The following is a 24413-nucleotide window of genomic DNA, read 5'->3' on the forward strand; positions in this document are numbered from 1 at the left end:
GCCAGACTGTCTTCCCATTACACACAAGCCAGACTGTCTTCCCACTACACATAAGCCAGACTGTCTTTCCATTACACACAAGCCAGACTGTCTTTCCATTACACACAAGCCAGACTGTCTTCCCATTACACACAAGCCAGACTGTCTTCCCATTTCACACAAGCCAGACTGTCTTCCCACTATGCACAAGCCAGACTGTGTTCCCATTACACACAAGCCAGACTGTCCTCCCACTAAGCACAATCCAGACCGTCTTCCCACTACGCAAAAGCCAGACTGTCTTCCCACTACGCACAATCCAGACTGTCTTCCCACTATGCACAATCCAGACAGTCTTCCCACTACGCACAAGCCAGACTGTCTTCCCACTACGCACAAGCCAGACTGTCTTCCCACTACACATAAGCCAGACTGTCTTCCCACTACGCACAAGCCAGACTGTGTTCCCATTACACATAAGCCAGACTGTCTTCCCACTACGCACAAGCCAGACTGTCTTCCCACTACGCACAAGCCAGAATGTCTTCCCACTACGCACAAGCCAGACTGTGTTCCCATTACACACAAGCCAGACTGTCTTCCCACTAAGCACAATCCAGACCGTCTTCCCATTACGCACAAGCCAGACTGTTTTCCTACTACACATAAGCCAGACTGTCTTCCCACTACACACAAGCCAGACTGTCTTCCCACTACACATAAGCCAGACAGTCTTCCCACTACGCGTAAGCCAAAGTTTCCCTCGCTCGTATTTCACATTCAAATTGTGTGTTTTTTTCACTTGTTCAGTAAATGGAGCCGTCATTGTTGCTGAGCTTGTGTCTTCCATGAAGAGAGCACTCGCTAGGATGTTAGTGATTGTCGTCAGCCTTGGTTTTGGCATTGTCAAGTGAGTCAGAAAATTCAGATCAATCTTATCAGAGTTATTGTTCTCATTCTTTAACAGATCTGGATCTCGGTACCTGTGGAGATCTGGGTTAGAATTGGTCTTCAGTAACCCTTGCTTGTCGTAAGAGGCGACTAATGGAATCAGTTGGTCAAGCATGCTGACATGGTTGACATGTGTAAATGTATCTCAATCATGTAGTATGATGCTCATGATGTTGATCACTGGATTGTCTGGTCCAGTCTTCATTATTTACACACCACCACCACATAACTGGAATGTTACTGAATGTAATGTTAAGCAACAAACAATTATCAATTCACTGGCGTACTGTAGGAAATGGCAGTATGCAGCCCTATGCCGCATTTTTTGCTGACTTTCGCTCGCATGCATTACAAGAACCAGAGAAAAAATAGCCCCCCAAACTAACAGTAATTCAGAGATATTTTCATACTGCATAGGGCTCATTTTTGTGAAACTGTTGCTATAGGGGACTAGTCATTGTGCCACCATTCCCAGTATTACTACGTGGATGATTGTTATGAAGTAAAGATTAATTGGGATGTATGTATGTATATTCGTTGTCGCTGCAGACCACGCCTGGGGGAGACTTTCCACAAAGTATTGTGTGTGGGCGTCATGTACTTCACACTAGGCTCCATCGAAGGATGCATGAGAGCTCTGAAGGTAAGCCTTCCATCTTGATGTATTGTAGTATCAGGGTTTGTTGAACTGCTCATGATATATTGATCATGTGTTGATGTAAAGCTTTTTACAAGTTGATGACATGCCAGTGCAGGGTATTTAATGAAACATTACAGTCCAGGGAGTCTTGGATTCCAAACAGAGTATTCAGAACATAAGGTTGATACTATGCTATTTGCACGTTGATTTTAAGGTGATGGTATGCTAATTTATGCTAATGATATGCTGTGGTGGTATGCATATTTTAGTCTGATGTTATGGTCATCCAGTAATTGTAAGCTGATGGTATGCTGTGATGGTATGCTAATTGTAAGCTGATGGTATGTTAACTGTAACCTGATGCTATGCTGACTATTCTTGCAGGCTAAGAGCGACCAGTCCAATGAGTTGATGCTAGCAGCTGTGCCACTGGCTGTGTTGGATGCGGTCATCTGTTGGTGGATATCCTTTACAAGCTGAATAAACTAATTCCATGTGCTGAGAGTTGAATGTAGACATGAAAGAATGGTGCTAATGCTACCCTGTGAACACATGCTGACAGCTTCTGTCACATGACTTGGAGTTTTATCAGTCATCCGAGACCCTCAGTATTATTGCTTGTCATGGTTTCACTATATGTGTGTTGTGAAGGATGTTTTGTTCTCAAACTGCCATGCTAGTTGTATGATTACAGCATACACATGACTATTTTACATCTCACTATTTAGTTTCTAAACTGAGATTGCCGTTACAGTTCTAATGTGACTGTATGGCTGACAGTGCGGGAGTAAGATTTACTTCAGAACAGTTATAAACTTTGTGAGATATGGAGGCTTTTCATTTTGCTGATTTGCTTGCAGGAACACCCAAGGGTTGTGTTTGTTGTTTCTGACATGTACAGGACTGAGCATTGTGAATGGGACTGAACCTACATCTGTTTCTGACATGTATGGGACCAAGCATTGTGAATGAGACCGAACCTACATCTGTTTCTGACATGTACAGGACTGAGCTTTGTGAATGGGACCAAACCTACATCTGTTTCTGACATGTACGGGACTGAGCTTTGTGAATGGGACTGAACCTACATCTGTTTCTGACATGTACAGGACTGAGCATTGTGAATGACACCGAACCTACATCTGAAACTGACATGTACAGGACTAAGCATTGTGAATGAGACCAAACCTACATCTGTTTTTGACATGTACAGGAATAACATTGTGAATAACACCAAACCTACATCTGTTTCTGACATGTACAGGACTGAGCATTGTGAATGAGACCAAACCTACATCTGTTTCTGACATGTACAGGAATAACATTGTGAATGAGACCAAACCTACATCTGTTTCTGACATGTACGGGACCAAGCATTGTGAATGACACCGAACCTACATCTGTTTCTGACATGTACAGGACCAAGCATTGTGAATGACACCGAACCTACATCTGTTTTTGACATGTACAGGACCAAGCATTGTGAATGACACCGAACCTACATCTGAAACTGACATGTACAGGACTAAGCATTGTGAATGAGACCAAACCTACATCTGTTTCTGACATGTACGGGACCAAGCATTGTGAATGACACCGAACCTACATCTGTTTTTGACATGTACAGGACCAAGCATTGTGAATGAGACCAAACCTACATCTGTTTTTGACATGTACAGGACTGAGCATTGTGAATGAGACCAAACCTACATCTGTTTCTGACATGTACGGGACCAAGCATTGTGAATGAGACCAAACCTACATCTGTTTTTGACATGTACAGGACTGAGCATTGTGAATGAGACCAAACCTACATCTGTTTCTGACATGTACAGGACTAAGCATTGTGAATGACACCGAACCTACATCTGTTTCTGACATGTACAGGACCAAGCATTGTGAATGACACCGAACCTACATCTGTTTTTGACATGTACAGGACTAAGCATTGTGAATGACACCGAACCTACATCTGTTTCTGACATGTACAGGACTAAGTATTGTGAATGACACCGAACCTACATCTGTTTCTGACATGTACAGGACTAAGCATTGTGAATGACACCAAACCTACATCTGTTTTTGACATGTACAGGACTCAGTATTGTGAATGAGACCAAACCTACATCTGTTTCTGACATGTACAGGACTGAGCATTGTGAATGAGACCGAACCTACATCTGTTTCTGACATGTACAGGACTAAGCATTGTGAATGAGACCAAACCTACATCTGTTTTTGACGTGTACAGGACTGAGCATTGTGAATGAGACCAAACCTACATCTGTTTTTGACGTCTACAGGACTGAGCATTGTGAATGAGACCAAACCTACATCTGTTTTTGACGTGTACAGGACTGAGCATTGTGAATGAGACCGAACCTACATCTGTTTCTGACATGTACAGGACTAAGCATTGTGAATGAGACCAAACCTACATCTGTTTCTGACATGTACGGGACTAAGCATTGTGAATGGGACCGAACCTACATCTGTTTCTGACATGTACAGGACTAAGCATTGTGAATGAGACCAAACCTACATCTGTTTTTGACATGAACAGGACCAAGCATTGTGAATGACACCGAACCTACATCTGTTTCTGACATGTACAGGACTGAGCATTGTGAATGAGTCTGAACATACGTCTGTTTCGGTCCCAACTGTCCCACACACTTGTCATGTCATCTCAGCATTGTTAGTTTCCTTGACGACACATACATTTTCTCCAGTCTTGTCCAGACAACGAGGACGCTGAGACTGAGACGGAACATTGTAAAACTCTCTCTCTACAGACACTTCACAAACACTCTCATATTCGCTGTGCTAGGTAAGAATTCCTATTGTACACTCTCTATAGTCATTCACAAACACTGTAATATATTCTGTATTAATTAAAGGTATACAGAGATGAAAAGATGGCAGAAACGTTTACTCCAGTAAACTAAGAAGAATTTCTTGTTTCCCTGGTTACCTGTAGACATTATTTTTGTGTTTGCAGCTTCTATTGCCTACATGATCTGGTCCATCACACAGCACAAGATGAAGGCCTGCATCACGGTGAGTCCAGGGCCATTGTTACCATGGCAACTGTGCATGTCTGGAGCAGTTGTGATTGATGCTAATGTTACCATTAATTGTTTCTGTTTACAGTAAGGATGAATGATGTTAGTATGAACAGTTTGGGCTGACAGTTAATCCGTTGTTGCAGTGAATGAATATACCAGAGATCAAAGTTAAGACAGAAATGATAACCGATGATCATGATTTTGAAGAATGATGATCATGGTGGTCTTCAGTTGTGACTTAACAGATTGGCGTGGTCAGGCTGGTTCACTTAGTTGATGCATGTCATCTCTTCCTAATTACAACGCTGATGATATTAGTCACTAGATTCCCTGGTCAATACTTCAGTATCTTTAGACCTCCTCTTATAGCTGAAATGATGCTGATTGTGGCATTATACAACAAACAAACATAAATACTTAGAAAACTGGGCCTCCTTTCACAAGGCAACCTTTACTCAGGTTAACCTTAACTCCCATTCTTTAACATTGCACTTAGGTTACCTTAGTGGCTTTTGATCACCTTTGTGCTTTGTGAAAGGTGGCCCAGAGCTTTTACTAGCACCATTTGAAATTATCCCATGTGAGTTTTTATGAGTTGTTGGGTCTTGTTACCATATTCGAGTCAGTTTGCCTTTACGCTGCTTTTAGCAGTATTTCAGCAATATCATGGGGGGGGGACACCAGAAAAGGGCTTCACACGCTGTACCCATGCACCCCTTGAATCCAGGTCTTCAGCATGACACTGAAATGCTTTAACCACCAGGCTACCATCTACCGTCCCTATTGTCTACGAGCTGGCAACTGTAGGTGAAATGGGTGATGAAAATGTTGTACATTGTTGTAGGACTGGCGTGAGCTGTGGGTGGACGAGGCGTTCTGGCACCTGCTCTTCTCTGTTCTGCTTCTGATCATTATGATCCTGTGGAGGCCCACAGCCAACAACCAGAGGTACATGGCTCATGGATCACTGCTGTTTCTTGTTAACAGTTACCTCAAGTGATTGTTTCAGGTTTCTTCTTAAGTAGAAACTCTATTGTTATAAACTTTTGTATGCGGGGTTGTCTCCCTTCCACAAGTTAGGATGCTGTGGTAGTCTGTTCACCTGGCAGTTCTGAGTAATCTGTGTTATTATTCAACCAGGTATGCCTTCTCCCCACTGTTGGATGCTGCTGAGGATGAAGTAGACGATGACACTGTTATGAATGATGCCTTTGGTGAGTCATCTTACATTGTGCGATGAAAAAATGTCTTGACTGGCTACTATGGTACTTACAGGAGTATACTGGACAGAAACAGTTAGGGATATATACACATTTTGAATAATGATGTATTTATTCATTGACACACTTATAAAATATCAGTCACAAAAATACCAATATCTCTGACTTATTTTGTACAGCATAGAAACAATCAGTGACTTCGCAGTATACCCATGAATGGAAGAGCTTATGTCCATCCTGTAAACATGTGGCGTTTGATTTGTACATAACTGTTTGTTTTAGACGGAATGAAGATGAGGTCAAAGACTTATTCGAATGGATCCCCGAAGCAGAAGGACACCAGGTCCAAATCAGTGGTCAGTATCCGTTTTGTCTATCACATGTGACTGTGATGTAGTTTTGTCACTCACTCACTGAAGAACACTACCATGCAATAAATGGAATATAGTGTGTAGAAGGTTGCATTAAATTGTTTAATAATAGTCCATTTATCATGGGTATTACTCCATGCATAATGCATGCTCGAAGCGCCCAATCAACTCTGATTCTTGTTAACCCAAGTGGCCTGATAGGCGCTAGAAGGTTAGTGGTTACATGACTTCCACCGGGTGCCCATTTTCTGCTGGGTGAACAGAGGCAAGTTTGAACAAATTCACTTGCGTAAGACGATATCACATGTGTTATGTGCTTCATTATGGGGCAGGACTGAAGTCTTAGAAACTCTCAGGAGTCAAGCTGCCAAACACTTTCACCCATCCAACGACTGTTCGAGCTCGATGGTGCTTAACTTCAACTGATTCATGACCTGAGCTTTGAGCACAGGACCACCACTCTGACTCACTCTTCTGTACTAACATGCTGTAGCTGAAAATTGCCGAAAGGTGTAAGAGTGACTCACTCACTCACTTAATGTGTGGTTACTGTTGCAGGATGATGACCTAAGATGGGTTGAGGAAAACATCCCATCATCTCTGTCTGACAAGTAAGTTAACCTGTCTCTAAACGTCAGCAATGGTAGACAAATTCCGACTTATCTATTGATGAACCACATGTTACTTGGATAACCTATTAACTTTAGGAGAAAACTCACTACAGTGTCCTCAGCCCAAATACAATGCATTTTTCCTTATCCTGACTCATGCTTAATTGCTTACTCTCCTCTTCCTGGTGAAGGTAGTGGAACACCTGAAATCCCTTCAAGTTCCCTTGTAAAAGGAGTGGACGTAAAATCACACTCACCCAAGTATTACCTCCCCTTTCCCACGCACATGGTCAGCTGACCGCCATGCTACTTCACTCTCTTCCTATCACCCGATGAGGGCGTGGTCTTTGATGACAACTTCTTTATTGTGAAGAGTCATGACGTTTCGATGTATATTCTTACTTCTTCACAATATACAAGTTTTCATCCATAAAAAACTTGTGTCTTTCTGAAAAGGGTTACCACTTTTGAACAATACATGAATTCAAAATTAGATAGCTGCCCACCACTTAGTTCTTTTTCAGAAGAAGTCCTCCTTGGGGTACATATAAGCATTTTTATGTCCATTAAAAATCCCTACGACAGTTGTAACTATTTTGATAATAAAATATTTACAAAACAAAAAACTCGTTTTTGTCTTGTGGGACCACCTTTACAGGGCCCCCCCAGGCCCCCTACAGCCAAGAGCAGGTAACTCTGGCCGTCTACCTCGCACCTCACTTTTCATGCTGTCGTTCGACTAGAAAGACGTGTGTGGTCCATTTAGATAGTTTTTGTGCTATCTGCCTACGGAATTATGAGTGAGAAAGAGTCAGCTACTGTATGCATGGTTCCTTTTCTTTCGCACGGGCGTTAGTTGGAATTTCTTGGCTGAAATTTTCATTCATATATTGTTGTAACTTTGCCGGTCGGGTCCTATCTTCCTGTCATGTGGCAGGAAAGATGGCGGTCTTTATGGCTTCTTTTTAGTGCGGGAAGTGTTTCGCTTGCGTCTCACTTATTCCTACGTGTTTCTTATTAGTATGTTTTACATGCTAAGATGTCTTAACCCATTTGTACTTGTTTCAGTCAAAATGGGGATGTTGGTTTTTAAGACTTTTCGTCTTTTTCATTGCATTACGCACTTGTGTGTGCACACTTGTTATTGCATTTATCCGCTTATACTTTCTTGTTTAGCTGGGTTAATGTATTTTGGCAATTTATTATCGCCCGTGCGTTTATATTTTGTATATTGTGTGTTCAATTGCGTATGTTTTCTGTACATCAGTTACCATTAGTTGGTTCTGATTGTTACAGTTTCGGGGTGCACCCAAGTCTTGGGTCTAGGCTCAGGCACGGGTGCTGTCCCTGTGGGAATCTCAGATCCAAGCTACGGCTCTGGTGTCGTTTTCCCAGCTGGCTCTAGGGGTTTTGCACCGAGCACCGGCTCGGGTGCAATTCCGCTTGCCGGCGCCGGTCCATCGGGTCTCGTACCGTTGGTCACCGGCAGCCTAACTGGTGGTTCTCGAGCACCGGCTTTGCCGCCTGCCTCGGTTCCGCTCAGTGCATCGGGTGTCCCTGCTTCGGCAGCCGACCCCACAGGGTCTCGACACCCTGGTTCTTCAATGAGCCAGGGGTAGGCCGACTCGGACATCTCGGCTCTTCTGGGTCTGTTGTCCTTGTTGACGGGTCCCTTGTGCGTCGGGGTTACCGGCAACCTAACTGGTGGTTCTCGAGCACCGGCTTTGCCGCCTGCCTCGGTTCCGCTCAGTGCATCGGGTGTCCCTGCTTCGGCAGCCGACCCCACAGGGTCTCGACACCCTGGTTCTTCAATGAGCCAGGGGTAGGCCGACTCGGACATCTCGGCTCTTCTGGGTCTGTTGTCCTTGTTGACGGGTCCCTTGTGCGTCGGGGTTACCGGCAACCTAACTGGTGGTTCTCGAGCACCGGCTTTGCCGCCTGCCTCGGTTCCGCTCAGTGCATCGGGTGTCCCTGCTTCGGCAGCCGACACCACGGGGTCTCGGCACCCTGGTTTTTCAGTGAACCAGAGGTAGGCCGACTCCGACAACTCGGCGCTTCTGGGTCTGTTGTCCTTGTTGACGGGTCCCTTGTGCGTCGGGGTTACCGGCAACCAAACTGGCGGTTCGAGCACCGGCTTTGCCGCCTGCATCGGTTCCGCTCAGTGCATCGGGGTCCCTACTTCGGCGGTCGATCTCACGAGGTCTCGACGCCTTCCTTTTTCGGCGAACCGACTGAGGCCGATTCGGAGCTTTTCGCTCCGTTCGTCCCCGGGGCAGGTACGCGAATGGATCGCGGTAGCACTGACCCGATTCCACGGAGTTTCGTCTTCCTGGGAAGTGTTTACTCCGTGCAGGGTAGCCGAGATCAAGGGGCTGTGCCGCAGGTGGTCGTCCCTGCGGACGCCCCCGATCCCGCGGAGTTTCGTCTTCTTGGGGAAGCGTTTGCTCCGTGTAGGGTGGCTGAGGCTCAATTGCCTATTTTACCTTCACTCCTCAGTGAGGTAATTAATCCGCTCCTGTAGGGTAGCCGTTCGCGGTTCGATCTCCCAGAGCTTGACCGGCTACTTGATGGGGGACGATGCGCTATTTGACCCTCCCGTTGTCGACGAGTGCGTGTACGCCTCGATCGCGCTTGGGGGGTCGTCTGGCCACTGCCAGGCGTCGGCTTGTCAGGGTCGCCGCTTGCCGCTTTGTACCTCATCGAACCAGGTGTTGCGCTCGGTTTCCGCTCCTTTGAGGAGCAATATCGGAACGCCGTGCAGCAACTTAAGGTTGCGGTGCACTCAGCCTACCTCTGTCTTGCAGAGGCAGGTGGTGTCGCAGGAGGACGGGGACGAGGATTTTTCCTCGTCCACGTTAGAGCGGCAACTTACGGAGGTGCATTCACATTTGACGCGCGACTCAATGCGTTCACGAGTCAGATGATGTATGCTGTGATTGGCCTTCGTAGGTTATGGCTGTCGCCAGGTATTCACCGGCTACACAGCAGGCACTGCTGTCTCTGCCTTTCCGACTGGGCTTGACCCTGTTCCCGGGGGCTTTGACGGGAGTTAGTGAGGCTGCGGAGGCCGTTAGTCAATTCAAGGACTCTTAAGTCTTTTCTTGAACAACCCTCCACCTCTCGCTCGCGGCCTTCGGTCCTCAGCTCAAGCTATCCTGCGACTCAGTCTAAGGATGCGCCGAAGTGGACTGCTCCACTACAGGCACGAAAGAGCAAGGGCAGGGGTAAAGGGAGTACCTCCGGAGCCCTCAGTTGTCCCGTTGCAAGCGGCAATCTCTGCCGTCGGCCGGGACACTTTGCCTTCTACCCGAAATTCCTGTGGGTGGTCGCCTCCCGTTATTACTCAGGGATGGCCACACGCCACAGTGGAAGCGAGAGCTTACTCCTTTTGCCGGGATTCGCTGCACTCCGGTGCCGAAGTCGCCGGAAAAGGTGGCAATCCTCCGTGCCGAAATTCAGTCTTTACTGGACAAGGCAACTATAGAGATGGTTCCATCAGGACAGGAGACTATGGGGTTTACTCCACTTATTTCCTGGTAACCGAAAAGAACGGAGGGTTCAGACCCATTCTAAATCTCAAGGGTTTGAACAACTTGATAGAGGTGCCGTCTTTCAAGATGGAGACACTGAGGTTAGTGATCTCGTCTGTAGAGGCAGGGGATTGACTTACGTCAATCGACCTCAAAGACGCATACCTCCATGTACCGATGCATCCCGAGTTCAGGAAATACCTTCGGTTTTCCTTCGACGGGGTTTGTTATCAGTTTCGCGTGCTCCCCTTCGGCATCTCCACGGCGCCAAGGGTGTTCACCAAACTCATGCTAGTACCAGTTCAGGTCGCCAGGGCGCAGGGCAACTTTTGTTTCCCGTACCTGGACGACTGGATCCTCAGAGCGCTCTCCCAACACCTAAGTCGAGAATCCACACAGCAGGTGATGGATATTCTCACCAGACTAGGTTGGGTTATCTATCTTAAAAATCAATTGGTGCCGAGGCAGGATCTGGTTTTCTTAGGGGCGAGGTTCGAGACAACCCGAGGGGTGGTTTCTCTGTCCCAAGAGCGCATTTTTAAGGTACAGGGCATAGTGTTAAGGTTCCTTCAGTCCCATATTGCCTCAGCACGGACGTGGCTTCAGTTGCTAGGCAACATGGCGGCGACGGTGGACATAGTCTGGCGTGCACGTCGGAGAATGCGTTCCATTCAGCAGGCGTTAGCACAACAGTGGTCCCACTCGGAGAGCTACGAGAAGAATCTGGCTATTCCCCAGTGGTTGATACGTCACTTGCGGTGGTGGACAGATACCGGGAATCTATTCAAAGGTTTACCTCTGATGACCCCGGTACCGTCGCTCACAGTTCAGACGGATGCCTCCCTCACAGGGTTGGGGGGGATGCGTCCTGGGCGACCTCGCGATGTCGGGACTATTGTCCGACCAAGAGGCGACCTTGCACATCAATGTGTTAGAGTTGAGAGCTGTGACGTTGGTGTTCGAACGCTTCGTGGATCAGGTTCGAAGCCGAGTGGTTTGTCTAGAGATGGACAACCAGACGGCGATGTCCTACATTCTGAAGCAGGGCGGCACTGTGTCTCCGTCGCTCCTTCAGGAGGCGTGGCAGTTTTCTACTATGGTGCGATCAGTTCAGCATACGGGTTATGCCTGTGTATCTCCCAGGGGTCGACAACGTGCGTGCAGATGCGCTCTCACGACGTGTTCTGGCTCCCCACGAGTGGTTGCTCGATCGGGAGATATTCGGGATTATCTCCCAGTTGTCGGGGTCGTTCTAGGTGGATCTGTTTGCCTCTGGAGTGACGAACTAGATTCCGGGGTTTTTGTTCGCGGATTCCTGATCCGAGAGCGATTGCCGCCGACGCCTTCCAGCGGGACTGGACGGACAGGGTGGTGTCGGCGTTTACGCCAATTCCCCTGATTTCCAAAGTTCTGTCTCAGCTTGCCACCCAACCAGCGCGGCTACTAGTGCTTCTCGCACCTCTGTGGCCGTCTCAACGCTGGTTTCCGGTAATACTCAGGTCGCTAGTGTAGCCGCCGGTACTATTACCGCGGCGACCGAACCTACTATCCCAGGACGGCCAGCCTCACCCCAATCCCCAGGATTCAGTGGGTGGTCTGGCCACTGTCCGGAATCGTCTCCAAAAGAGCGGAATTCCTGCATCAGTTGCAGACACAATTCTGGCTTCGTGGACGGATTCCACAAATGTACAGTGTGAGGATAGGTGAGCCTGTTATGCGCGCTGGTGTGGAAATAGAGGGATTCTCGATCCCTTTTCTTCGACTGTAGTTGAAGTATTGGAGTTCTTACCGTCTCGTTTAGAATCTGGCTTAGCCGCTTCTACGATTCGAGGCTACTCCCTGGCTATTTCAGCCTTCCACATACCCGTTGAGGGTGCCTTGTTGGGACAATACCCCCGGGTACAGCGTTTACTTGCAGGCGTGGACAGACTGCGTCCGGTCGTGAAATTTGTCTCGAGTATTGGAATGGTTACCCACTCCTCTCGTTTATGACTTGGCCAACCCGTCGTTACAACTGTTAAGTTGGAAAACGACTTTTTAGTGGCGGTTACGTCTGGTAGACGTGTAAGCGACTTACACGTCATGTTTTCAGACCCGGATCTTACTATGTTCCATAAGGATCGGGTTAGCATTCGCTTACCGGATTCATACCGCCCAAAAAAATTCGATCATTCGCTTCGAATGACCGCTCCTATCGATCTAACTGGGTGCATGCTGCCTGCGTCGTCTGATAATACATACCGTAAGGTTCGTGTATTAGACGTTATGAAACCTCTTAAAGTTATTTTAAGAGAATAGCCTTGCTCCGTACGGAGAAACAGCTATTTTGCTGTTGTGGTGGCGGAATGGCTGGCTATCCGACTGATACGCAGGCTGCAAGGTCTATATACCTAAAGGCTTATCTCCCCAAAAAGGGGTTGTCAGCTCACTCAGTGAGAGCAGTGGCCACGTCAGAACCGTCATTACCAACTGAACAGACACTCACGAGAGTGTGCTCGGTTCGGTCAGTCAGACAGAATAGTTCTGCTCAAGCTGATTAAGCTTTGTTTGATAACTATATCTGTTTGCACTCGGTGTTGGGTAACTATCCATTCCCATTTTATCGGCGGTGATATTTGGTGATGGTTTCTTAGTCCCGCCCTCTTTGGCTGGGTGCCTTACTTTCCTTTCCATTTCCCTGCTTAGCTTGCTAGTGCGGTATGGACAAGGTTCAGTTTGGCGAGTGTCCCGTACGTCCAGGTCTCCAAACTTTGATTTGGGTGGGCGGGGTTTCTCATTTGGGATTTCCCAAATTCTAGCCAATGGGCATGTAAGCTTTGACAAGCGGGTCCTCAGCTTTGTCACGCCCCCGCCTTGATTGACATCAGCGGTCAGGTGACCAGGTCGGTGCCTTTTCTATTTCCGTGTGATTGTAGATTTGCACTTCGATCGAATGGACTGTTGCTGTCAGACAGAATACCACTCCCAATTGCTTCTCTTCGGGAGTCTGTTTAATGCTTATATGTACCCCAAGGAGGACTTCTTCTGAAAAAGAATTATACAAACCTGTAGAGGTTATGAATTCTTTGAAGAATGTCCTCCTTGGGGTACGGCCACCCGCCTCCCCTCATTCTGTCTGATACGTTCAGCATGAAAAGTGAGGTGCGAGGTAGACGGCCAGAGTTACCTGCTCTTAGCTGTAGGGGGCCTGGGGGGGCCCTGTAAAGGTGGTCCCACAAGACAAAAACGAGTTTTTTGTTTTGTAAATATTTTATTATCAAAATAGTTACAACTGTCGTAGGGATTTTTAATGGACATAAAAATGCTTATATGTACCCCAAGGAGGACATTCTTCAAAGAATTCATAACCTCTACAGGTTTGTATAAATTTTAGATAAATATTATGCATCAGGATAAGGAGAAATATCAGTGGTTTTTTTCTTTTTTTCAGAACAAATTATTATTTTATATTCGTTCTGGCTCATGGGAGGCCCAGTGCCAGTTGTTATTGTATCGGGCCGGCAGTTTCTAATATGAGCAGGCCCTTATGGCCTTCAGTAAATATCTAGCATTATTGTTTCAAACAGAATCTTTCCCATATTATTTTTTATTAACATCCGAGAACAATCCATGATTGATCATGTTACGATAACTTATACTTCGACTTCCTGGTATTTCCGTGCTTTGTGCAGAGGAATGGCAAGACTACTCTTTACTAAAATGCATATTTCTCTCTGCACCATAGTCATTGCTAATTACCTTTGTAGAAACAGTGTGAAACTGTACAGTGTGGTGTATTTGTTTTTATTGGCTTGACTTGAACAAATAGGGCCTGCAGATTTCATTCAGGACCTGTAGATGTTAAAACCTGCAGGTAGCAGGCCCTCATGGCCAGGTGGCAAATTAAAGTATTGCAAACACTAGCAACATTTTACCCACAATGCCAAGTTGTCAGTCAGTGTAAGCAGCCATGATGTATATTAATCTTCCTCTTTCTCCTATATATGCAGAGCCTTACCAAGCCTTCTGGACTCAGATGAAGAACTGCAGAACACCCACTTTGAGATTTCCAAGATGGAGTAGGGGCTGTCTAACTTTTCAAGTGTGAATTAAACCAATCCTTGCAAGACAGCAACTGTACATACTTCAATACTTCCAGTTTGTCAGTCATCTTCTTCAGGGGTTTAGAATGTGGGTGAAGAGAGGATTTATGCAGCAAGTTTACAAATAGTGCTTTAAACATCTTATGTTTATGTTTATGAATGTCAGTTGTCTAGGCCAGGGTAAGACTGACATGGCTGGTTTGAACAGCAAATTCGTTACTATGTGCTAAGTTGTACATGACAAGAAGTGATTAGAGCCACATTCTTAGATGCTTATGTTCACACTTCTGAAGTAGATCTTTGGCTAAACTTCAGTCAGTTATGGAAGACAAGTAACAGCATTCTGTCACTACCAGCTAAATATTATTTAAGCATCTGTTATTGTTTACACAGTGTATACACCTAGTTCTAGAACTTGCCTTGATCATCTGCACTGTCAGCACATCGGTCCCATGCTTGTCAGTTTCATCAGAATGGCCTGTTACCGTTGGTTTTACCCTAAAGTCTGCCCTGTAACCTCATATGTTCTCATTTCTTTACAGTAAGTGGTATCATGTTCGTAGAAATAGCTTTATATTCTGACACAAGAGTTTAAGTGTTGAAGATAATGTTTTCAGTGTGATCAGCACACCTGCCTAGTACAAGATTACCATCTAGATGTAGAGGGGCTGTACAGGTATACCACCTAACAGTTGATGTACCATCTTGTATTGCATGTACCATCTCATAGTTGATGTACCATCTTGTGTTGGATGTACCATCTAATAGTTGATGCACCATCTTGTGTTGGATGTACCATCTAATAGTTGATGTACCATCTTGTGTTGGATGTACCATCTAATAGTTGATGCACCATCTTGTGTTGGATGTACCATCTAATAGTTGATGTACCATCTTGTGTTGGATGTACCACCCAATAGTTGATGTATCATCTTGTGTTGGATGTACCATCTAATAGTTGATGTACCATCTTTTATTGGATGTACCACCCAGTAGTTGATGTACCATCTTGTATTGGATGTACCATCTTGTGTTGGATGTACCGCCCAATAGTTGATGTACCATCTTGTATTGGATGTACCACCTAACAGTTGATGTACCATCTTGTATTGGACATACCACCCAATAGTTGATGTACCATCTTGTATTGGATATTCTGTCATATTTATGGATATAACAAATAGGTTATGGTGTTGCAATGTATATGATGAGAATAATGGGTACCTGGTACAACTGTGTCCTCTGAATATGTGCTAGATACATTTTAGAATTTAGATTCCTCGTAGAATTTTATGAGCTTACTCCAGTTACCAGGGACCAAAGGTAATGCGGAATCACTAAACAGTTGTTCTGTAGTGTCGTCATAATGTTCTGTGTAATGGTGGTGTTGTATGTTTGTCTGAATCAGATTGTCTTACCTGTGGGTGAATGTACTTGATCTAGGTCTAATGAGAGCCATCACTGAATGGGTCTCCATGATGGGAGTGAGTTTTGGGTGTGCCCAAATTTCAGTGGGACAGATACTCTTTGTATGCAGTAAACTAATTAGTCTGTGAAATATAGGTGGTTTGGTTACAAGTGAATGTATGTAATTCTAATCCAAATGCCATTAATGATGTACAGCCCTTGATGTAATTAGTATAACTGATGTCCATGTTGAAACAGATGAATGGTGCTTGGTGTAAGAGACTGTCGCCCACTTGTTCTGTTGTCAACTGTTTAACATGTGGCAAATGTTATGGTTGTATGTTTGTTTGGGAGTTATGTCACTGTAAATTAGCTCAAGTGTACAGCAGTGCTTCAGCCTATCCATCATGTTCACATACCTGTCCCAGTTTCCCCTCAGTGGGTGCTTCAGGCATCTGACACACTGATGTAAACAGTGTTTAAATGCTCACTTTGTGTTGGAATGTTGGTGTGTGATGATCATCTGTACTGACATGTTTGAGGCAGTTTTATGGTGATATGGTGTTCAGAAAAGGAGGAGGATGAATTAAAAATATAGTCAAGTTACCTTTGGAGAAAAGACTCGTCCATAATGAACCAATTATTTGATTTTCATCCCTGCCCATGCCACTGCTATATTTGTCCCAAGCATCTACAGGCAAAGAAAATATCTGAGATCTTAGTCTAGAAGTAGTGAAACTGAGATCTCAATTTGTTGAGTGATGTTTGGTAGGACTAATATTTATTTCATCCAAGTAGCAAATTTAGACAATAAGGTATCTCCTGTTTCACAGATTTCACAACAGTGAAAGAAGATGTATTAATGAATCTCTTTCGGCCGGACTAGTCATCTGCAAATACCTTTGTGAAAATCGCATATAACATGAAAATTTTTACATTTTTTCCTTCTAAGGAGAACTGATGTGGCCAATAAATTCTGAAATCTGATTTTCGAGTTCATCAGTGCAACTCAGAGTGAAGCAGCATTATGTTGTGGCTTGTGTAGTTGGTTAATATGATATACTATTTTAAAAATTTTGGAGAATAAATCCTACCAAATATTATTCTTGTCATGTTAACCTTATGTCCAGTTATAGAAGTCTGTTCCACAATGCCCATGTTGTACATAACATCTTGTTTTGCCTGCTTCATTATTTGTCTTAGTTTGATTATTTGATGTTTGTATGTATGTATGTTTGTATATATATATATATATGTATATGTTTACTGTGCTGCGGAAACAAAGATACAGCTCACCGAGCTTCCTGCAGGATGACACGCCCCTGCTGATGTGGGGCAGGAAGACACCTGTGCTGATGCAGTGCAGGAAGACAAACCCCTGATGATGTGGGGCAGGAAGACGCACCCCTGCTGATGCGGGTTGGGAAATGCTTTCATATGTGCTTTACCAACTTGAGGAGAGCATGGCAAGCCCACTGGCCTCTTCATGTCATATGGTTTGGGTAATTACGTACTACTGTTTCCATGGTGTATCACCTTGAAATTAATATTCGATTATATCATGAAGCAGAATTATATTCTTGATGTAAGCTGCAGTAAGGGTCAGTATCTGGCTTTGTCATCAGAAATTAGACATTAGAAATACTTGAAATTTGACCCACATATTTTTTTCAAAACATTATGGTTTTAGTAAGTCCATTCAGTTTCAAAGTGTACAATGCATCTGAAGAAATGTGACATGACATTCAGTGTTACACTGGAGCATTGAGGACTGTGTATATACCAAAGCACATAGAAGGCCGTCTGAGAGATTCCCAGTAGTGCTATGTGTCTTGTCTTTGTTGGTTTGTGTAAATATATACAGTGTGCCCCACACCTCCAGCTGCCTGGCAGCTGATTGGATAGTCTGTATCGTAATGTCGTGTTCAGTAAGCAACCATGATAGTGGCCACCATATGTGATGGATTTGTCCACATGGGTAGTGGGTGGAGCCTGGCTTCATATGGCTGAAATAATGTTGTACTCAACTCCTCTCCTTCCTTCACTCACTCACTCATACTCACACACTGCTTTCAGCTTTAGGTGCAACTGAATTAGGTCAAACCAAGCTTCGCAATCATACCTTGGTTTTTGTTGTTAAAATAGGAGTACATTCTGCAATGCAATTATTGCCTTCAATACACTGAACACTTCATTGATGAATCAAGTCAAAAACTGTGCTTACCACAGGGGTTTGACAGGTATATTACAGGATAAACAATTGGCTACATTTTGTCTGCTTAGGGATTATGTGATTTGCGAACAGATATTGTTTAAATGATAATTATCACTGCTACATTTTGTTGGTCAGCTTGACATATCAGAACTTGAACCCAATACTCCATTTTGGTGTCTGTATATTTGTTTCATCAATTGACCATGCATAATATATTGTATACCTGATTTGTGGGATGTTTGTATGTGACAAAGTGCTGCATTTACAACAAATGTTGCCAGGAGACCAGTTACTTCATCTACAAGTACCTGTATAGCATTGTGGGAGCAAGGGGTGTATGTAATTCTGGTTCTTACAATCAACTTCCTGCTCTCAGTTGCTGTGAATGTTGAATAACAGACGTGTCCACACAGGTTCCACAAAATGTTACTGAATTTGTTCATTTGTAGGGTATGTCGACTTGTAATATGCTGTTTGTTGAACATACGTGGTGTGCTGTTTGTTAAGCATGCATAGGTTCTTTTACACTAAGTTACAGCAAAATCATCTATTTCATACAGATGTACGTCATAAAAGTCTGATAAAAGATACTTAAGATTTGTATTGGTCAAAATATGTTTCTTTCCTCTTTTTATCCATGTCACTTAATATTTATAAGATGACATTCTGGAAGGCAGAACTATATTTTGCTGTGGTGGTGTATTGATTTAACTAACTTGTGAAGGTTAAACTAGGTTTTGTCTCTTTTGCATCGGAAAATGAGACAAAACGTTAGAATAATTTTCTCTCATAAGACAGTGAAAGTAGATCAGAATGTATCTATAAGGGAATACTGCCATTCACTGTAACTAATAGGTGTTTCATTTCTTTCAGATACTGCCCGTCTCAGCTTTTTGTTCATAAGTAAATTGACAGTTGTTGCTTAATTTTTAATTAGAATTTTAAAGAAAGGGTTGAAGAAGGTTTGTAATTCTAATTTTCATATTTTTTTCTTGGCTTGTTATCCTGAAAATGTATTGTGGCAAGACTGTCACTTTGTTTTAATGAGTTCATTGTATGTATATTCTATACTGTCCTGACAGATTTCATGACTAGCTGCTCAGGGATTGTTCGAGCAGCTGGTGAAAGGTTGTCTGTCTTGGTGGATAGCATCTCTGTATATACTAGATGGTGCATGACAGCTTTCATATGTACATACTGTCACTGTGGGAACATGATGAAACTCTCATTAAATATTTCCGCTGAGGCATGTTGTTTTGTTATTTTCTCAAGTAATACCCCATTCACCATGTTCATATGCATAACATGTACCAGCACTCTGCATAAACGAAAACAAAACAGTTCATTGATCAATATTGCTGGCACCTTATATTATGCAGGCAATGAAATCATAGAGTATGGGCGATGTCATGGACCAATCCTAAATGAGAAGAGTCATGATTATGAATTAAATACCAGAGATGTGGCCAGCTACTGCTGCTAAACCAGAAAAGAGCTGAAAAGTTTCCACCCATACTGCAAAATATTTTTATGTTTTTTCTATAAGCATTTTGCATAATTCAAAAAGAAATGCAATGGCACTCCATCTATGGTTTTGAAAGGAACATTTATTCATTTCACCCCCTATCTCATTCCCCTTCCCTGGAGTTTTTCTTTTCTTTTTCATGACCATTCCTGATTCCCTTGTTCCATAAAACCATAGGAATCCATTGTTGAATGCACTGACATCAGGAGGAAACCCCCCAACCATGATCATTTCCTGTGGTGACAATGGCAAACATTCTTGTGTGAAGACACCTCTCAAGACGGATACAGTGTTGCAAAGGTTAGAAAGCCTGTGTGACCCTGGGTGTTTACTGGGGGTGCCCCTGTCTGGAAAACAAAGTCTTTCCCAATCATTTTTCCTATGAAGTCACACATAGGTCCAGCTACCTGTCCCTTGACATCAGATTCTTTGTCCATAGAGTTATCCACCTTTGAGACTTTGACCTTGGTTGGTACACATTCAGCAGAATCTGGTGTCTCAAGCCCACAATGGCCAAGTTCCGCCAAAGGGAGTTTGACAGTCCTGACATTGAAATTACGCAAGAGACACTCCAATGTTGTGAGATCCTTAAATCCATGCTGTGACAGAGCCTCACAGGCTTTCTGGACTTGTTCAATACATGGAGAGAAATTGCACAGTCGTCCTCCTGAAAAATACATGAAACGAGGGACAGCTTCTAAAAATGCACAATCTAATATTTTGGATTTTTGTTCCTGATTCAGGAACTTAAAACCTTTTGAAATGAAAAGTCAGAAATCTGTTTCATTTCCTTGTGTTTGTCACCTTAAAGTAGCTGTCATTGGCAAATAATGCCAATTTATGGTAACATATTAAGCCTGAACACAAGATTCTCTTATGACAAGCGTGGTTCGCTGAAGACACATTCTAACCTGAGTGAGTGAGTTTAGTTTTACGCCGCACTCTGCAATATTCCAGCTATATGGCAGCGGTCTGTAAATAATCATGTCTGGACCAGACAATCCAGTGACCAACAACATGAGCATCGATCTATGCAATTGGGAACCGATGACACGTGCCAAACAAGTCAGCGAGCATGACCACCCGAATCCGTTAGTTGCCTCTTACAACAAGCATAGTCGCCTTTTATGGAAAGCATGGGTTGCTGAAGACTTATTCTACCCCAGGACCTTCACGGGTCGATTCTAACCCAAATCCTCATGATCGTTTGTGTCTGAATATTGGAGACAAATCAGCTGTAGGTGAGAAATAGTATCACTTGGTATTCTCAAATTATTTTGGCCAAGTTTTCAAATTACTCATTTGTCAGACATTTGTTGGCTGCATTCAAATAATTGCATACTTCATACTTTTCACACGAGTTTACTTAATCTGTACAAAATGCCATCCATCTGTTTGAAAGCTTCTACTTTTATGTGGTGCTTTTAAAATGAAAGCGACACACAAGCCACCATCAGCACATTTCAAGTGCTAGCAACTGTCAGTTTGCAAGCTTATACTTATTTATGAATATTTAGTACTAAATGGAACTCATGTCTGATAGCACTACTAGAACCATATGCCCATAACATGGATCAATTTATCCCAACAATACTTAAGGTGTAAAGTTTACCACATTTACCTATATCTTTACAATATATATAATTGATCTTTACGGTATGTGCCCCTCTGTCAGTGGATTACCTTCTTTCTTCAAAGCCTGCTTTGCACTGGCAATACATTCCCAAGGTGAAGGAAGATCTAGGAAAACAGCATCAGCCACATGATCCAGTTGAAAGCCATCCCCACAAACGTCTCGGTGATTGGTTGTAACATAATCTGCAAGTCCATGGAACTTAAACTCTTCTGCAGCCTGCTCAGCTCTTTCCTTGTGGAACTCAAAGGTGTGGAGATGGCCAGTTGGCATCACTGCCTTGATGAGCGAGTGGGATAGTGACCCACTACCAGTGCCTGCAGAGACGGGTGAACAGTCTTTGGTCAGGCTTTATCACCAATATAACGATAAAATATTAAAAGTCCTTCCTACTACACATCTACTGTCAAAACTGTTTTTATCAAATAGACGTTAAATCAAACAGTATAATAATTTGGAAAAAAATAGACTTATTTTATCCAACAGTCTTATGTTTATGATTATATTAAGTTCCTGTTGCCTTAGGCTAACATACCATGCTCACCTTATGTTGATATCTGATTTTTCTTTTATGGAGCTGCAATGCCTCATCACAGTGCAACTTTGTTGACTGTCAATAACTATCATGGTTTTATCTTTTTCTCTCTGCTAAAGTGTAAGTCCTCAATGGATGCAGATTTCTAATATTCTGATTACACATATCTAGCTATTCTGATGTACACAAGACAACTAAGAATGAATAGATTCCTTACCAGATTCCACAACAATACTGCCAGGACGAAGGTCAAGCTGTGTCAAGATCATACTGATGTCAGTGGTGTAGAGGATTTGGGTGCGATGTGGAACAGTCTGCGTCCATAACTCTGAGGTTGGGTGCAGAACATATACATAGCCCTTCTTCAGGTTAATCTACAAACAACATTGGTGACACTGTCAAATTTCAAATATACCTTCTTCCCTTGTGTTGACTTGCATAAATTAAAAGTTGAGACACCGTAAGAATTACACACGCGATGTTTCTATAATTACAACACCTGTTGATTAATTAACGGAGTCAGGTTACGACTTCCCACTAAAAGACTTCTCTGGCCAACATTTGTGAAACTGAACAAGACCAAAGAAAGGAAATTCGGCAAAATACGAAAAATGTTTGTGTAACTTGTCTGTAGCCGCATTGTGTGTGTAAAAATCCGGTAAATAAAAAAACAAACAAACAAAAAAAACCAACATTCAACAATTCATCAAGTCCCATAACATAAATGTCATGTGTATTGAAATTGACGCCAAATTCAGTCGCTTGTTAGCTCTTCATACATACCAACATATTTCATCTAGTACGATTTCGAAGGCTAATATACTTTGGGTGTCCTTTCATTTTACCTTACTTCCGTAAGCAACACCGATCATGTCCGAGTGCTTCAGAGCCCCGTACTTGTTCTGGTGGGTTTGTCCGCTCGTGACCGTGATTGGGATCAAGTTATTGAAACTTAGGTATAATATAACCGTGTCTCCCTCCTCAATCAGCTTCTTGTATTTCGCAAAACTCATGTTCACAGAGACTGTTCCTGATTCACTGAAATTCGATGTATGGTGAAACGCGACGAAATAGACAGGCAACGTGGTAAAGGGAGGTAACTTAACTTACCAGGCGGTTTGGAATACCACTAAGACTATTTTTCATTCGATATATTTCGTGATTGTATTTCCCACAAAACCGCGTTCATCCTATTCCGTATCAAGTAAACTGATAAAATTATGTAAGAGTTATGTAACTTTCCAAGGGATAATGACATATAATGAAGAAAATAACAACAACATGAAGACTTGAAGGCATTTTAATCAAATATTAAAAAAAAACAGCACAAAAAAGACTTTCAAGCCCGACTACATATAATGTCCCATAAAGGGCATCCTGTAGAACAAACCAAGCACTACAAGCCCAACAAGCACAGCATACACACACACACATACATATTGCATTTCCCTAGAATACTGCTTATTAACACAGCCAACAAGGCATATATTTTTCCCATTTGTGAAAAAGAAATATGGAAGCAATCACTTAAAAAATTCCAGTATGCTTGTTTTCAAGAATCGAAATAATTTCACTTTAACTTTTATTACTTATTCCATGAATAATACCTTGCATCATTGCTATTTAAACGGATATATTGAGAAGGGAACCACATAGGAAAACAATGAAAAACAAGCAAACAAAAGTGGAATGAAATACTGATAGCACTTGAAGTATCTTTAAAATATATTCAAAATAACAAAGACATTGACATGTAAATTTATACCTGCCCATTTGTATACGAAGACTCACAACACTGACTTGTAATGCATATTACATATGTTTCTACGTGAATATGTGCCCAACATAAAGATAACAATCAGAACCTGCTCAATATTTTCCCTGTTGCCTAAATTCTTCATAACTGTAAGTCTAAACATTATAACACCACATTTGTCCACTATTTAGTACAATGATTTCTGAAGTAGAATGTTAATATGTTCCTCATCTTATGTAGTAAAGAGCCAGATGATAAGGAATCAGTTGCAGAGTACATGTGGCTTCTGTTTGGGATTTCAATATCTTTTCTATCCATGTCATACTGGAAATAATATGCCTCATCAGGGTTGCTTAATTACTGAAGCACTATCTGTCCCAAATCGTGTAATTTTTGGCACAATCATAAAGCTATGAAACCACTGATGCCTCACCGAAATGACACAGAAAGCTGGGGAATGTTGAGTCCTTTCTAAACCAAATATGGATTACAGGGCTATAGCTAAAACGGCACCACAGCAGAACGGTACCTAAATCGTTTGGTGAAAATGGCACCATATTGGCAAAAACGGCTACTGATTTATGGGCTGAAACGGCACCTCATATAAAACATTGTTATGTTGACTTTATTGTCTTAATATTTTATTTACATGGTTTATTTCATTTTACATCAAGTTATCAAGCATTCTTTGGGGTTGTTTGGGGGTCCTGAAAAGGACCATTGAGAGTGAGTGTTGGTAAGTTAAAGAAGGATACAGTTTCATTTTGACACTGAGTTTGAGTGAATTCAGTTGAGTAAATGTACCTAAAACATTGAAGGGTGTGATGTTTTCACTTTCCAATCACTGTCGGAAGAGTAGATGCATTTATTATCTAAACATACTGCATTCT

General features: G+C 43.0%; 2 protein-coding genes across 2 annotated transcripts in view; one reads left to right on the forward strand and one right to left on the reverse strand.

Moving 5' to 3' along the window:
- The window catches only part of LOC137293487 (transmembrane protein 87A-like), a 42286-nt gene extending 22967 nt beyond the window's left edge, over positions 1 to 19319 (forward strand). The window contains exons 12-21 of the mRNA XM_067824055.1: positions 790 to 889; positions 1480 to 1573; positions 1955 to 2032; positions 4292 to 4400; positions 4572 to 4630; positions 5483 to 5586; positions 5779 to 5852; positions 6141 to 6214; positions 6788 to 6840; positions 14360 to 19319. Coding sequence (XP_067680156.1) covers positions 790 to 889; positions 1480 to 1573; positions 1955 to 2032; positions 4292 to 4400; positions 4572 to 4630; positions 5483 to 5586; positions 5779 to 5852; positions 6141 to 6214; positions 6788 to 6840; positions 14360 to 14432 — 818 coding nt within the window. The 3' untranslated portion in view covers positions 14433 to 19319. The remainder of the gene's footprint in view (positions 1 to 789; positions 890 to 1479; positions 1574 to 1954; positions 2033 to 4291; positions 4401 to 4571; positions 4631 to 5482; positions 5587 to 5778; positions 5853 to 6140; positions 6215 to 6787; positions 6841 to 14359) is intronic.
- Positions 19320 to 19661: 342 nt separating this feature from the next.
- Positions 19662 to 22864, reverse strand: LOC137293488 (tRNA (adenine(58)-N(1))-methyltransferase catalytic subunit TRMT61A-like). Its single transcript, XM_067824056.1, has 4 exons — positions 22613 to 22864; positions 21985 to 22141; positions 21283 to 21549; positions 19662 to 20266 (listed from the first exon to the last, which is right to left on the reverse strand). Exons 1-4 carry the CDS (start codon positions 22778 to 22780, stop codon positions 19875 to 19877), a joined length of 984 nt encoding a protein of 327 aa, XP_067680157.1. The 5' UTR covers positions 22781 to 22864; the 3' UTR covers positions 19662 to 19874.
- Between the last annotated feature and the right edge of the window lie 1549 nt (positions 22865 to 24413).

This window comes from Haliotis asinina, chromosome 8 (assembly GCF_037392515.1).
Source record: "Haliotis asinina isolate JCU_RB_2024 chromosome 8, JCU_Hal_asi_v2, whole genome shotgun sequence".
Taxonomy (NCBI): Eukaryota; Metazoa; Mollusca; class Gastropoda; order Lepetellida; family Haliotidae; genus Haliotis; species Haliotis asinina.